Source organism: Sceloporus undulatus, chromosome 1, assembly GCF_019175285.1.
Source record: "Sceloporus undulatus isolate JIND9_A2432 ecotype Alabama chromosome 1, SceUnd_v1.1, whole genome shotgun sequence".
NCBI lineage: Eukaryota > Metazoa > Chordata > Lepidosauria > Squamata > Phrynosomatidae > Sceloporus > Sceloporus undulatus.
The window spans coordinates 240,102,055-240,117,426 of record NC_056522.1 but is presented as its reverse complement, the minus strand read 5'-3'; the positions used below and the strand labels follow the sequence as shown (position 1 = coordinate 240,117,426).

Sequence of the window (15,372 nt, the reverse complement as noted above, 5' to 3'; positions counted from 1 at the left end):
GGGTTAGACAAGTAATGGAAATCTAGGTTCCACCTAACATGCATTAACATACTACGCAGCATGCCAACCATAAGTGATTGCCATCAGAATTGGGATGCAGGCCAGACCTATGGAGTAGCACAGGTGTACTGCACAGGACCTGGTATAAGACAACTACATCAACACAAGAAAAATTAGCTAACACAAAGGGAATTCCTTGCACTGTATCCTGAAAATGCCATATCTAGGTCTAGCTTATCTGAGTGGACAGGATCCTCACATACTTAGAAATTAGTCTTGATCTTTCCCCAGGTTTGGTACAGAAAAAAATTATTGCAACCTATTTAAATCCCATTCCTGCCTTGGTGTACTTTCTTACAAGGATGAGATTTAGGCATTGTAGGATGTGCAAAACAGCATGGTGTAGTGGTTTGAACACTGAGCACTGGAGTACAACCTGGAAACCAGGGTTCAAAACCCACTGGGTGACCTTGAGTGAGTCATACTCTCTCAGTCTCAGAGGAAGCCAAAGGCAAACCTCCTCTGAACAAATCTTGCTAAGAAACCCCATGAAAGGTTCACTTTAGGGTCTTCAAAAGTCAGAAATGACTTGAAGGCACACAACAACAAGGATGTGAGGAAATTAGAGCAAAAATCCAATTCCCAATGAAGTGACATGAATCAGCGTATGTATTAAATACTACTGTGTGGAATCAACAGGATAACAAACTTAATCCCTATTCATAAACTGATGGTCTTTTTATTTAAAGTAATTATGAAGGTTTTTTTTTAAATGGGTATAATGCAGGCACTGGCAACTTCAGTGGGCTTTTTTTTTTTTTTTTTGGTGCCCCTTGGATCCTCCCAAGGCCACACAGATTGCCAAAAACTGACACCAAAACTAACATGAAAATGGCCCAAATCCTCTTTTAATGCTGTAAAAAGGATACAGTACTATTATTATTATTGTTGTTGTTGTTGTTGTTGTTGTTGTTGTTGTTGTTGTATTATTAATGCAATGTTACAGAGGAGTCCCAAGTCCCTTTTAAAAGGTGAACCACTGCTAATGGTGACTTCAAGAAAGGCAATTTTCTTCTCTCTCTGTTCTGGGGGTGAGGCGAACTGCAAAAATATCCCTGGGGAGCAACAAACACCTGCAGAGTGACACTTGACCCACACATGATATAATGTTATTTCTCTGATAAACTGGCATATGGCAGAGGAAAAATTGAAACAAATGGAAGTGTAAGATTTGGAAGAGAGAAAATATCTGGACAAACTCAGATGCTAACAATACTTTCTGAAAAATCAAGCAGGCATGTACTTAGACTGTTTAAGTTTCCCAGGGCAACTTAAATGTACCAGAAAATGAAAGTGGAAAGGTTTAGGAGTGGCCACCCAAATCTAAAAAAGGAATCAGACAGTAAAGGGTCAAGATGCACTCCTTTTTACATGAGTTGAAGGCATCAATTTATAAATACAATTTTTATTAACTTTGAGAGAGAGAAAAATGAAAAAAATGTCACAAATAAAAATTCATTACAGTAGAAGCATATTCTCATAGCAAAATGAAGATGGACACTTAAATGACATTCCAATTTTAAAAAATAGTAACAGTAAAACTGTTTCCAGTGAATTTCAAGATGGGCTCAATTACTTCCAGGTAGAGATTCAGAATCTTACTTCTTTTCATATATTAATGAGATTATGGAAGACATACAGATGCAGGGACACCACTCCCATAATGCCTTGGTTTGGGGATGAACTCCTCAGACCTTAGGCCTTTGTTTTCCTCTTGGGAATTGTCTTGTTCAATTTCTTCAGTGGCTAGCATCACTCATCACAGAACCTGTTCACTCTGAGGGGATTCCATCAGAAGAAGAGATCAGGCAGGCTGCTCCCAAGGGAGCCTACCTGCCATATATCTCACTCTCTGTAGCAGTGGTCCCCAAACTTTTCCAGGCTACTGCCCCCTTTCCTATTGAGTGGCCATCCTAGTGGCTCCTTACATGTATTTCTTGGCTTTAGGTCTACTGATTGTGTAGCAGCCAACTGGCCAGCAACATCTACCTCAGCCATGCCTAGCTTGCCATCACTTCCTCCTCCACCTCTACCTCTCATGTGGAAGCACAGAAGAGACAGCAGTCCAGGCCTGCTTCTCCCTTTCACCTGTGCCAGCCTTACAGCAAAAGGAAGGCTGGCTGGCCGCTGCTTGGTTACTGCACCTAGGGTGACCGGTGCAAAGGAAACAACTGGTTGAACAGTGACCAAGAAGCTTCTCCCTCATCTTGCTGCAAGGCTGGCATAAGCAAGAGGCTTCTCTGTTGCTGCTCAACTGTCAGCATGGTTGCTGCTCCCTTTGCAAATGGTCACTTTGGGAGCAGCTACTGAGCAGCCTCTCACCTATGCCAGTCTTGTGCTAATGACCAGTGAGGGCAAGAGACTTCTTCACCAGGGCAGAGGGGGGCACGGCTGGTTTCCCACTTTTCCCCCTGAGGAGGAAGGACTCTCATTCTGAAGGACTCTTTTCAAGAATCACCCCAGGATATTCCTTCCTCTCTTTCCCCAGAGACAGGTCTTCTCCACAAAGTTTCAAGTGTCCACCCTCCACACACATACACAAACATTACTTCTTCTGTTATCTCTTCTTTCAGCTTGTCTAACAAAAGAAATCAGAAACAGCAGTGACATCCTGGCAAAGCTCACAAAGCTTAAGCAGGGTCCCAAATGTGAAAGCTCCTTTTTGCTACTGCATCTCCCCCACCATCTAACTCCTCATCCATACCAGTACTTTGAGTGGAAGGCCTCCTGCTGCTTCCTTTTTCCTTATCACCCCCCCTGCTGCTCCCTCTCTCCTCTCCATCCACCTGGATCTTCCCACTCTCCCAGATGGGGTGGGATCACCTGCTGCTCTGGAGCATGTACCATGTTGCTTCCTTGGGAGAGACAGCAAAGGATCCATCTAGCAGTACATGGATGGTGTGGGGATTCAAATAACTATGCCTCGCACTCTACTATCTAAGGCAGAGACTTTACTGCATCTCATGGAAGGACAGGTCTTGCCTGTATCAGAGTTCTCAAGAGAGAAATTAAAAGAACTCAGCTGCAGGATGATAAATGCAAGATTTAACTTAGGAAGCCACATGTCTGACTTTACAGAGACAATGCTGTATTTGAAGGGAAGTTTAGTGTAAAAACAGTGCTTGTTAAGCTATCTAGTGTAGGGAACTGGTGGCTATAGTTGTTTCTTTCCTTCCTGGAAACTCTCTGGGGACCTATAGCTAATGGACTGGCACCAGTCAATGGGCCACCAATTTGCGTAGCACTGGTCTAAGGTGTAGACAGCCACAGGAAGAACAAATAGGGATCTTTAATTAGCCCTCTAGCAAAATTTAGACAGCAGTCTGAGCAGACAATTCACAGTTTTCCCATATGCTTCTAAATTTGCATTTATGCATATAACCTAGTATATATAAAAAAAATTGTCTTCTTTTTGGGTGACACTTCTCTCTCTGTCTCTCTTTCTTTCTCAGCAATATATACAAGGACGTCTTGATTTTGCTGCTCAAATACATTACAAAACAGTTAACACATATTGTCCAACATCTAATTTACTACATAATACTCTCATCTCTGGAAGCCTGATGAAATTTCAAAACCTGTCAATGTTTTTGCAAGTATTCCAAGGCAAGGTCACTAAAGATACACAACCCTTTTTTCCTTTGGGACTCCTGGACAGCAGTATCATATTCAGGAATGAAAATTGGAAACAAACATAAGAAAAGGTTTACCTCCTTCATCTTATCACTGACAATATAAATGTGGCACTTTTCCAGGTGTCACCTACAGCAGAAATGAGTGATTGGCTTCAAAAACCAATTTCTTAAAAAATGCTGAACACCTCAACGGGCATGGCTGTTTTGACCCAAAGAACTCTTGACCAAGGAGAGGCTGGCAGAGAGTACTAAGGGAGACAGACAGCTCAGAGAGATGTTTTATTTATATCTACTAACATGAACACTCAAAGAGCATACAAGCAGCAAGCAAATACATTGTTGTTCATAGTACAGTGCTGTTGAGGAGCTGTAAGATCCTGATAGTCTCCTCTTTTACAATTGTTGCTTTTCTCTGTCTCTGAAAAAATCCCAAAGAAGCAAACAATCCAAGAAGAATTTCACATAATGAAAGTTAAAATTCATAATATTTAAATTCACAAGGCTTTATTGCTTGCATATAACCTAAGCATGCTTATGCAGTATAAGCATGTTTACCACTGTGCATACCATTATATGTCATAACTAGAATAAACATCAGAAATGGGTCACAAATACATATTTGACAACATAGATGTGATGTTTCAGTTTCTGAAAAGAAATGACCTAACTGCCTGCATCTGAACATTACAGCCATCTCATTTTGTACTTGTTTAACCCAGCTATTTGTGGGGGGAGGGGGGAGTTAAAGCAGGAGATACAGAGAAGTAACAGAGCACTTTTTTCACATTGGGCTTGTCATATATATATTAAAAAAAAATCCATTGTCTTTTCCTGGGCTTGCCAGATCTGTGGTAAATTTAACCCCTTTTGTCCAGCAGCATGCAGACTTCTCCTTTTAAACAAATGTGCAAACACTTTTGGTGATATTATAAAACACTGTGTTTTAAGATAAATTGTATTGAGCATGGAGAGCAGCAGCCATTTCTTCTTCCAGTATCCAGGGTGGGATGCTGCTACCTAGATATTTGCATAACTGTACATATTGAGTAATGTTAGTCAAATTTTCTATCACTTGTCTGGTTGCATCTGCTAAAGTTTCAAGCTTTAAACACTATTTCCCCTCTTAAGACAGAGAGCAAGTTTTGATACAACACCAAATGATGGTTTGGCACTAAGACTGAAGCAGAAAACCTGTTACCCTCCAGATGTTGTTGGATGCCAGTCTCATTATCCTGGCCAGCATGGCCAAACCCAGAAATGATATAACTGTAGCCCAGTATCTGAATGTCCACAGATTTCCCTACATAAACAAACTGTGCTTACACACTCCCAACACCACCTTTCCCCTCACTTCTCCTCCAACTGTCGCCTGATTTCACAGCAAGTCATGGATTGCTATTACAACTGAATGAGGTATGGCATGAAAAAAAAACATATGTCTGCAAACGCAGACTTTAAATTAAAATTTGTAAATATGTGAAAGTCAGAAGATAACCACAAATGAACATCTTCTGAAACAATACACAGAACATCCTTCTGCCATCAACCCATATGCTGATTACACGAGCCTTTATCACACATACATGTACTATCCAATAATGTCAGGAAAAATCAAGACCATTTCAAAATGGAACCAAATAGAAATTCTAGCAGTAGGCTGATGTTGTTGTTAGCAACAGATTAAAATACAACATATAACATGAATTCAAACACATAAACCAATCACAAGAAATCACTTACAGATACTGATGCTGTTCACATTCAGACATCACAGTAAACCTGTCCAACAACATCTTAGAGGGCTATACTTTGCCCACTTTTTGTTTAAGGAGCTATAGATGAGAATGCAGTGAATTTGGACTTTGCCACTTCTCCAGTCTTCTGCAATGGTTTGTTTAATTACAGTTTGTTGTGTCACCACAACCAACAAGATGTGGTTAATATTAACCATGCTTTCCATGAAACAAGCCAATGTGGAGTTTGCTTGTTTGAAATGAGCATGTTGACCACATAGTTTATCATTTTATTTGAACTGTCAAACAAGATTTAAGCAAAAATGGAAGCTAAGCTTCTGAATTCCTCCTCAGAGTCACACAGGAGGAGAGGGGTGAGCACACTGGAGAAGGAGAGGGGTGAGCAAGTCCATATCCTACTGCAGCTTGGTCATGCCATGCTAAACTATGGTGGCATTGCGCTGGGTCTATGTATAACATAATGAGGGGAGAGGACATAATGCCTGTGAGAATATCAGTGCCAGACCTTCCATTCAAACATGAACAAAAATGGGAAAGTGGGGGGGGGGGGGGAAAAAAAAAAAACGGGGACATCACCCCTGACCAAAAAAAAAAAAAAAAAAAGAGTTTGGGTGGAAGCCTGTTTCTTGGTAAACAGAAGTAATTACCAATCAGGGTTAATGAGTACAGTATGTTGTAAAAACAGTTGCATTCAAATAATTCCCTTTGTTTCTTCGTTCTATTTTCTGTGTGTCAGTGTCTTCTGCCTCTCTTTGAATGATGAAGAAAGGTATTCTAAAATGAATCAGACTGCAATATGTTTCCCTGGTGTTTTTTCTTTTAAGCTGGCATGGAATATATCAGAGTCATAAATTTTCTTACCCTTCTGTTCTGTACATCGAGCATCTCTCCAGAGGAATTTTTAGCACTCCATTATTCAAACCCACAAACAGTGATCTGTCACTATGCAATATTTGGAGGCTCTGGATTGGCTCCTTTTGGCTGGCGGGAAGAATTTGCATTTCCTCTAAATAACAACTCCTCAGGCTCTTATTAGTGGTAGAAAGTGCCTTCAAAATGGTGCCGTGTTCTAGCAGAATAAGAAACAAGAGGCAAGTAAATCTCCAAGATGTTGATTCAGTTTATCACCCAGCACACAGAGTAAAGATTAACTACATCCCATTTACATGGTTGCTCCCCCCCCTCCCATCTCCAGTTTCTCTTTTTCCTGTGCAAAAAATCTGCAAGGAAATGATTGCACTGAGATGCCAAAATTATATCAGGGATGAAAGGTTGGAATATAAATCTTTTCTCATTTCATTCTTGGATGCCAGAAAGAAAGAAAGAATTTCAAAAGCCTTCTCACTGCTGGTTCAGCTAATGAGAGTTTATGTGAATTTTTCTTTTTTTTTTTTAATTTTGGGAGGTTTGGGTGAAAAATTCATTCATGCAAAAAACAATGCTTAATGCAATTGTGCACTAATGTGCAAAAACACTATTTTACATAGAAAATGGGGGTGTGTGAAAACACTGCTCTCTGCAGAAATCCCATTTTTTTCCTGAAAATGAAATTTCTGCAAGAAAAAAAAATGCCCAAATTTGAAAATTATTAGAGCAAAGCCTTCCTCTTCTCAATGGGATCTCAATGTATCAAGACACCTTTCTTGTTCAGGATTAGAAAATTTGCAAGCATTCTTTAATGGACATGGATGCACGCAACATAAAAATGTACACTGGTCCCTTCCCTTACACAGGGGATTCGTTCCGCCCCCCCCCCACGTTAGGGGAATTCCATGTATTCTCGAGCCCTATTAAAAAGAATGGGGCTTGTGCGCGTGCTATTACCCCTTCCAGGGTGTGCCAAGGCTTCTTTCAGTGCGGCTTTCAGCATATGCTGAAAGCTGAATATATTGCACCCACGTATGACGTGGGCGCATTGTACAAGCAAATTACATGTTTCTCTTAAGGGCAAGATAGAGTAAGTATATATCTATGCCTTCAAAGCAATTTATGCCAGTTCCGGTACTCTAGAAACTGTGCCTGTTTGAAGAGGTAAGAATCTCTATCCAGTGACACTCAGCTGCACCTACAATTTCCAGGGTTCTTTTTACAGATTTACACATGCCGGGTAAGATGTCTCAAATGGCATCAGTCAAACAAAGATGTAGTGGTATGATGTCAGAAATATTAAGAGACTGATGTTGAAACACCATCAATCTGAAAAATGAGACAGACTAGACACAACTGCAGTCTTCCATTTCCCAGTGACCATAGAATCATAGAATCATAGAGTTGGAAGAGACCACTAGGGCCATCCAGTCCAACCCCCTGCCATGCAGGAAATCCAAATCAAAGCATCCCCGACAGACGGCCATCCAGCCTCAGTTTAAAGACCTCCAAGGAAGGAGACTCTATCACCTTCCGAGGAAGTGCATTCCACTGTCGAACAGCCCTTACTGTCAGGAAGTTCCTCCTAATGTTCAGGTGGAATCTCTTTTCCTGTAGCTTGCATCCATTGCTCCGGGTCCTGTTCTCTGGAGCAGCAGAAAACAAGCTTGCTCCCTCTTCAACATGACATCCTTTCAAATATTTAAACAGGGCTATCATATCGCCTCTTAACCTTCTTTTCTCCAGGCTAAACATCCCCAGCTCCCTAAGTCGTTCCTCATAGGGCATGGTTTCCAGACCCTTCACCATTTTTGTCGCCCTCCTTTGGACACGCTCCAGTTTCTCAATGTCCTTTCTGAATTGTGGTGCCCAGAACTGGACACAATATTCTAGGTGGGGCCTGACCAGAGCAGAATACAGTGGCACTATTACTTCTCTTGATCTAGACACTATACTTCTATTGATGCAGCCTAAAATAGCATTGGCCTTTTTTGCTGCCACATCACACTGTTCACTCATGTTCAACTTGTGGTCTACTTGGACTCCTAGATCCCTTTCACACGTAGTTTCATTCAGCCAGGTGTCACCCATCCTATATCTGTGCATTTTATTTTTCCGCCCTAAGTGCAATACCTTACATTTCTCCGTGTTGAATTTCATTTTGTTAGCTTTGGCCCAGCTTTCTAGTCTATTCAGGTCATTTTGAATCTTGATCCTGTCCTCTGGGGTATTAGCTATTCCCCCTAATTTGGTGTCATCTGCAAATTTGATAAGTATGCTCCCAATTCTGTCATCCAGGTCATTGATAAAGATGTTGAATAGCACTGGGCCCAGGACAGAGCCCTGTGGGACCCCACTGGTCACTTCTCTCCAGGATGAAAAGGAGCCATTGTTGAGCACCCTTTGGGTTCGGCCGGTCAACCAATTACAGATCCATGTAACAGTTCCTTTGTCTAGTCCACATTTTACAAGCTTGTTTGCAAGAATGTCATGGGGAACCTTGTCAAAGGCCTTAGTGAAATCAAGATATACTACATCCACAGCATTCCCTTCATCTACCAAGCTGGTAATTTTATCAAAGAAAGAGATCAGGTTTGTCTGGCATGACTTCTTTCTCTGAAACCCATGTTGACTTTTTGTGATTATGGCATTGCCTTCTAGATGTTCACAGACTCTCTGTTTAATGATCTGCTCCAGAATCTTTCCTAGTACTGATGTCAGACTAACTGGACGATAATTGTTGGGATCCTCTTTTTTCCCCTTTTTGAAGATGGGGACAACGTTTGCCCTTCGCCAGTCTGCTGGGACCAACCACATGCTATGACTGGTAGAGTTCCACACCTATGTTTAAGTAACAATAGACATATGAACTGACACATAATGTGGCTATGAAATTTTTGTGGTCCTTAGTTGGGATCTATGAATCATCAGAGATGGCTATACAGCTGTACATATCAAATAAGCTTTGTTAAGTACATGCTATCATTCTTTTATGGCTGTAAATCTATATATACATACTTGGGAATAGGTCTTAATGAATATAGTGGAATCATTTTCAAGTATACATGCATAACATTTGAACCATAAACCGCTAAAAATCTTGGAGTATACATATCTGATAGTGCTAGTCTCTTCCATGATTTTGTGCTCCAGTGCAATCAAGGCTAAATCTAAATCAAAATCTAGCAGACAGAATGCATGCTTGTTGGAAAATTCCTTTCTTGGACTACATTTACCAGAATCCCCCATGCAACACAGTCCCTGGCCATGGTAGTTGCGGGGTTCTTGGAACTGTTGTCCAAAGGAGCAACTAGGCTCATAATTAAAAGAGCTAGAGAGGTCTGGGTTTCCATATGTTGATGCAGAAGTTACAAGTTCAGAATATATGTGAGTTCACAATCTAATGCTTATTGAAGTAGGCATACATCATCAGAGGCTTCCATATTGGTGTGTTTACACTCTGTCATGAACAATGACAGAATCTGAACAATATTTCAGCAAACTAACAGTCCTCAAAAGTACTACAAAGCAAGAACATCTAGCCATCTAACTAGTTTGTCTATTGAATGTGAAATTTCAATAAAAATTGTTTTTGCAGACATAATTCATGCTCTTGCAATGAAAAGGGTTAGAACAATAAGGGTCTTAAAGCAAATTCATCTACGTACAAAAAGCAGCCATGTCAGCCCAACACAAAGAAAAGAAAATCAAAACACACCTTTATTAGTATTGACTAAAATGTTACAAAATAGTAACAAAGCTTTGTTCTTCATGCTAGATGTTACATTAAACAAAACAGCAAAGTGTGTGCATTTGGGAACAGGGATGACAGGATAATATCAATGGAGACCATGACATTCAGAAATATAATTTAAGAATAAAAATCTTCTTTCATGAATGATGAGACTGCATGGATGGAATGGAATTATGGTGCTAATGGCCCGGTACAGATGGGCCCTTTGCGGCGCGCCCATGACGTGCTAGGGTTGCTTGGGGGCAGGGCATGCACACACCCTACAACCCTAGCACGTCATGGGTGTGCTGCAGCTGTGCGGCACCATCCAGATGGTGCACACAGAGATGACATGCCAGCAGCGCAGTGTCCAAATGGGGGCTGTGCCACTGGCACGTCATTGTGACGTTGCTGGCGCTTTGACACGGTGCAAAAAAGGAGCCACTTCTGCACGCTCCTTTCTTGCTGCACAGCAGCACCGCACAATTTGGTTGCTACAGCACTGCTACAGAGCAAGGAGAGGTGCCTCCTCAGCGCCTCTTTTTGGCGCTCTGTACCGTGCCTATGTTATAAGTTTGTGTCATGGTGAAACCAAACCCATTAATGCTCAGGCCCTGACTATAGTATGTAAGAATTCACAGTGTCTCATCTCTACTACAGGTACCTATATATCCAGTCTGGATCATAATGTTGGGTCTGAATACCCTAAAGGCACTAGATCCCATTGGATCTTGGAAGCTAAGCAGGGTCACTCCTGATTAGTACTTGGATGGGAGACCACCAGCAAATATGAGATGCTGTAGGCTATACTTCAAATGAAGGCACTGGCAAAACTATCTCTCAGCATTCCTTGCCTAAGAAAACCCTATGAAATTCATGGGGTGGCCATAAGTGAACAGCTGACTTGCAGGTGCGCACACACACAAACCATAAATTTTGAAATTTGATGGCATTTTCAGTAGTTGTCTCACAGGCACAGGCTAGAAACTTACACCTTTTGGAATTGTTGTAATTTTTACTGATCTTACTTTTAATGGATAAAATAAACAATAACTGAAAACCCACAGGTTACTGAGCACTGAGGTGGTTATTGCCTTTGGACATTGAAATAAATAATGCTGGAAAGAGAGGCTGAGTTTGAGATAGGGAAGGAGAGAGGCAGAGAGAGAGAAGGAGAGAGAGGGAGGGGGGAGGGAGAAATATTCCTTATGCCAAATCAATCTGTCTAATGATCATGTAAAAGGACTTTAAGGTAGCAGTTCTACCATTTATCTCTGCTGCCGAAATCCCACATGTGTTCAAGGAATTAACCTTTTTTTTCCACTGTAGTACTTGCTACTGGAAATACATCATAGCTAATCACATTCAAAGTAAGTAGTGGTAAAAGGTAGATAAATTACTACTCAATCTAGTTGATGGTAACTTCTAAGTCAAAAGATGACTTTGCTGTCATAGGACAAATTATAGCAACACTTAGGGAAGCCATGTATCTTAAAGAAAAATCAACTTGTTCTTAATATATATGGAATTTATTGGCACTTTTAAAAAAAATAGCAGCTCAGACATAAATTTAGATTAATTAAAATATTTTACTTCTTTCACAGATGTATGTTATCATTCACAATACTTTGGGGACTCCTATGCTTTTCTATAGAAGAGCAAATCTGCCACGGAAGGTTAGCTCTCTACAGTATTTGAAATGTTTGCTTTGCGTTTCATGGGTGGATTCTTCCATTACATCCAAACAAAGTGTTGTTTGCATGCAAGTCAGTCTTGTAAATATTAATGAAATGATATAATTAATACATACACACAACTAACTTGAAAAATGACATATTAATTGTCAAGCGTCTGTTTAAAAAGCTTGGCAGTTTTTATGTACTTGCTGGATGATATTATGAATACTAAATATCCCAACATGTTGTTTTCAGTCAAATGTGGTTCACTCTTGGGGAACTATAGCACCCAGACATAGCACATACCTTACATGAAGAAGACCCCAGATTCAGTCCCAGGCTGCATCTACACTGCAGAATTAATACAGTTTGACACTGCTTTAACTACCATAGCTCAATGCTATGGAATTCTGTGATTATTAGTTTTATGAGGTATTTAAACTTCTCCTTCGGAGAGCTCTGGTACTGCAACAAACTATAAATTCCAGGATTCAAAAGGATGAAGCCAAAACAGTTAAAATATTGAGTCAAAGGCTTTCATGGCCAGCATCCATAGATTTTTGTGGGTTTTTCGGGCTATGTGGCCATGTTCTAGAAGAGTTTCTTCCTGACGTTTCTTCAGCATCTGTGGCTGGCATCTTCAGAGAATGAACATCTTATGAGCCAAAGGGTGAAAACCACTGTCTTAACAAACAAGTCCTTCATTTTATTTAGACTGGGTGCAGTTCCTTCTTCTTTGTAACACAATCTCAGCTGTGGACTACTACCAAACATTTACTCATTTTCTACCCCACTAATAATAGAAGGTAAATTTTCATAGCATTCTGCTTTTGAAAAGACTTTGCATGGAATTCAGACTCATCTTTGATAAACCCACAGATAAGATGATATGAGCATCCTAAGTCACTCACCAGTCCCAATATACATCACATGATAAAGAGTGTCCTTGCCCTGGACAATGTCAACCACCAGCTTAGAAAAACGAATGTTGTCTTGAGTGACGTATGGATCCACGGAGACTGGTTGAACCACATCATTCATCAGGAATAAGCGCTGGGCGTCCTGCAAGATCCTCTCTGTCAGGTTTTCATTGGGGCTGTCATCATTCAGTACTCCACACTGAGGATGGAAAGCAGAACATCAGCCCTGATTGTTTTTTCAACTAATCTTTCTTGGATTAAACTCTGGGCATATATATATACACAAACACACACATACTTTTAGTGATGATTCTTTCAAAGCAGTGGCTTTTACTTTTGACATAAATCCTATGTTAGACTGAGTCCCACCAAATGTGCATCGCAGCTGACAAGTTTGTTTCTTCTTCCTGGGTAACAAAGGCATACCCAAATAGTTCTCTGGCCAGTCAAAGGTTAATTTAAACTAGTATGAGACAAAGCACAATGCTATGCATGCTTATTCAGAAAAAACTTCAACAGCTTTCAAGACACCATCCTTGCAAATGAGAGTTCATAGGACTGCAGGCCTAGAATACAAATTTAAAACTGCCTAAAGAAAAGGAATGTTAAAGTACAGTTACATAATGTAACATTCTCTGGACCCTATTCCTCAAATCTTGCAGAGCTTTTAAAATATCATCCTAGATTTATGAACTAAATCTTGAAATGTCTCCACATTAGCAGCTTTTTCTTGTTCTTTCACAATCATTACATAGTGTATGCTACTTTTCTCTTATTTTAACCCAAAGGGGTGGCCTGTTAAGTAATTCACATTCTGATAGCTGGTATGTACATTATCATGTTCATCTATGACAATCCTCCAAAAAAGGGAGGTAAACCTATAGGTGGCAAGAATACATACCATTTTACCTTGGTTTACTTCCAAGCACTGGATCTTTTGAGCATTACAAATACCCTAACCAGACTCTAAGTGCATAATATACAGTAAGGTAGCAACTTGGCATGACAAATCCAGACAGACTGTCTTATCTGTTCATCATTCATTATGTTTACAAGATAAATACGGAGCCGGAGCTGTCCCAGCTAGAGCAGATTTGAATCAGAGAAAAATTAGACAGTTTGAATTTATTTGACTTGTCTATATTTCTTTTTGAGATTTCCTACTTATTTATTTAATCAATTTCTATAGTGCTTTCCATATCTACCAACATCTTGAGATCAGGGGTGGGAATCATGTGGTCCTCCAGAAGTTGTTGGACTGCAACTCCAATTATTCCAAGGGCTATGCTGGCTAGAACTGCTGGGAGCTGCAATTCAACAACATCTGGACAGTCACATAGTTTGCACCCCTACCCTAGTCACTTCTTGGTGAGTTTCTAGAAAGAGTATCTAATGTATGTCATTTGTACATACTATAGGCCTCTCCTTATAACGCTGGTTTATACATTCTCTCATTGTTAGTCCTAGACTCCTCCCACTGCATGAACCATAACTGAAGAAGACATGCAAATGCCTGGAGATATAATTAATTACTGAACTGTATCTTCTGTTCTCATAATTTAGCTCTGTGGGTGCTGCCAAGTTAAATGTCCTTGCATTTTCCAGTTGTTTACTTCTAATTTTCATAGCACATGCCCTGATTCTGTATTTTCCCTTCTTCTCTCAAAAGAAAACATTGTCCTTTCATCCTTCAAACAACAAACTGAAGAATTAATTTTCTTCCAATAGTTCTTCTCAGCCACAAAATTACCTTTGTCATCTCCTGAAGGTCCTTCATTGACCTCTTGTTCCTCTTGTACTTGAAAAATTTTCTAATCTCTTTTTGCAATCTTGCTGTCACTCACCACTTATATTCCCTTTTCTTTTGTTAAATTCTCAATCTTGGTTCTGTAATCTTTTCACACTTCCTCTGCAACAATGGCTTTATTGTTTTGAAGTCCAAAGCTGGTGTGAAATATCCTTTACCACTTAATGAGTAGGGAATATGCAATATACTATAAAAAGGCCTCCAGTTGCTCCACTGAGCCAAAGACTAGAGGCTAGCTAGTATATTCTATCCTTTACCATATTATAAAACATGATGCACTGCATTGTGAAGTCAAGATTCCTCACAGACAGTCCTCTTGTTTTTTGTTTTGTTTTGTTTTGATTTTTGAGCGTATAGATGAATTCGGTCCAGAATTCAGGTGCTCTCACTTCCTGAAGCTCACTTTAAAACAGAAGTGGAGACCTGTGTAAAAATATTAATGAACTACACTTGCAGCATCCCTTGCTAATGGCTAGGCAAGCTGGGCCTTATGGCAATTAACACATAACAACTTCTAGAGGACCACAGGCTCCTCAGCTATGCTTTAAATCTTGAAAGTCAAAATCTATGAATGAATACAGTCAGACCTTTTGTAGTCTTCAGATCTAGGTTACGGAGGAATCTCAAATTACCAAAAAACAACAACAACAACAACTTTTGACACTAGACCTATATTAACAAAGAATAGGGGGATGAAACAGGGGAAGAATGCTGGTATTGAACTCTGACAAATTCCTACTTTACCAAACATTTTTTAAAATTCTTCACACATATTACATACTAACTGAGGTATACAGTACACAGTGCTACCCGGGTCTGTTTCTAACACCCTGAAAGGAGTTCATGGAGGCTCCTCTATTCCCATGCTCCATTTTTTTTTCCTGTCAGGAATTTTGCCAGCAATACATCTTACATTTATT

At 40.1% G+C, this 15,372-nt stretch overlaps 2 protein-coding genes across 3 annotated transcripts in view; one reads left to right on the top strand and one right to left on the bottom strand.

Moving 5' to 3' along the window:
* Window positions 1–15,372, top strand: part of SEC22A (SEC22 homolog A, vesicle trafficking protein) — a 1,054,631-nt gene that overhangs the window by 218,272 nt on the left and 820,987 nt on the right. The window lies entirely within an intron of this gene.
* Window positions 1–15,372, bottom strand: part of SEMA5B (semaphorin 5B) — a 558,977-nt gene that overhangs the window by 90,194 nt on the left and 453,411 nt on the right. The window contains 2 exon segments of the mRNA XM_042445089.1: window positions 6,311–6,518; window positions 12,637–12,844. Of these exon segments, the coding sequence (XP_042301023.1) occupies window positions 6,311–6,518; window positions 12,637–12,844 (416 nt within the window).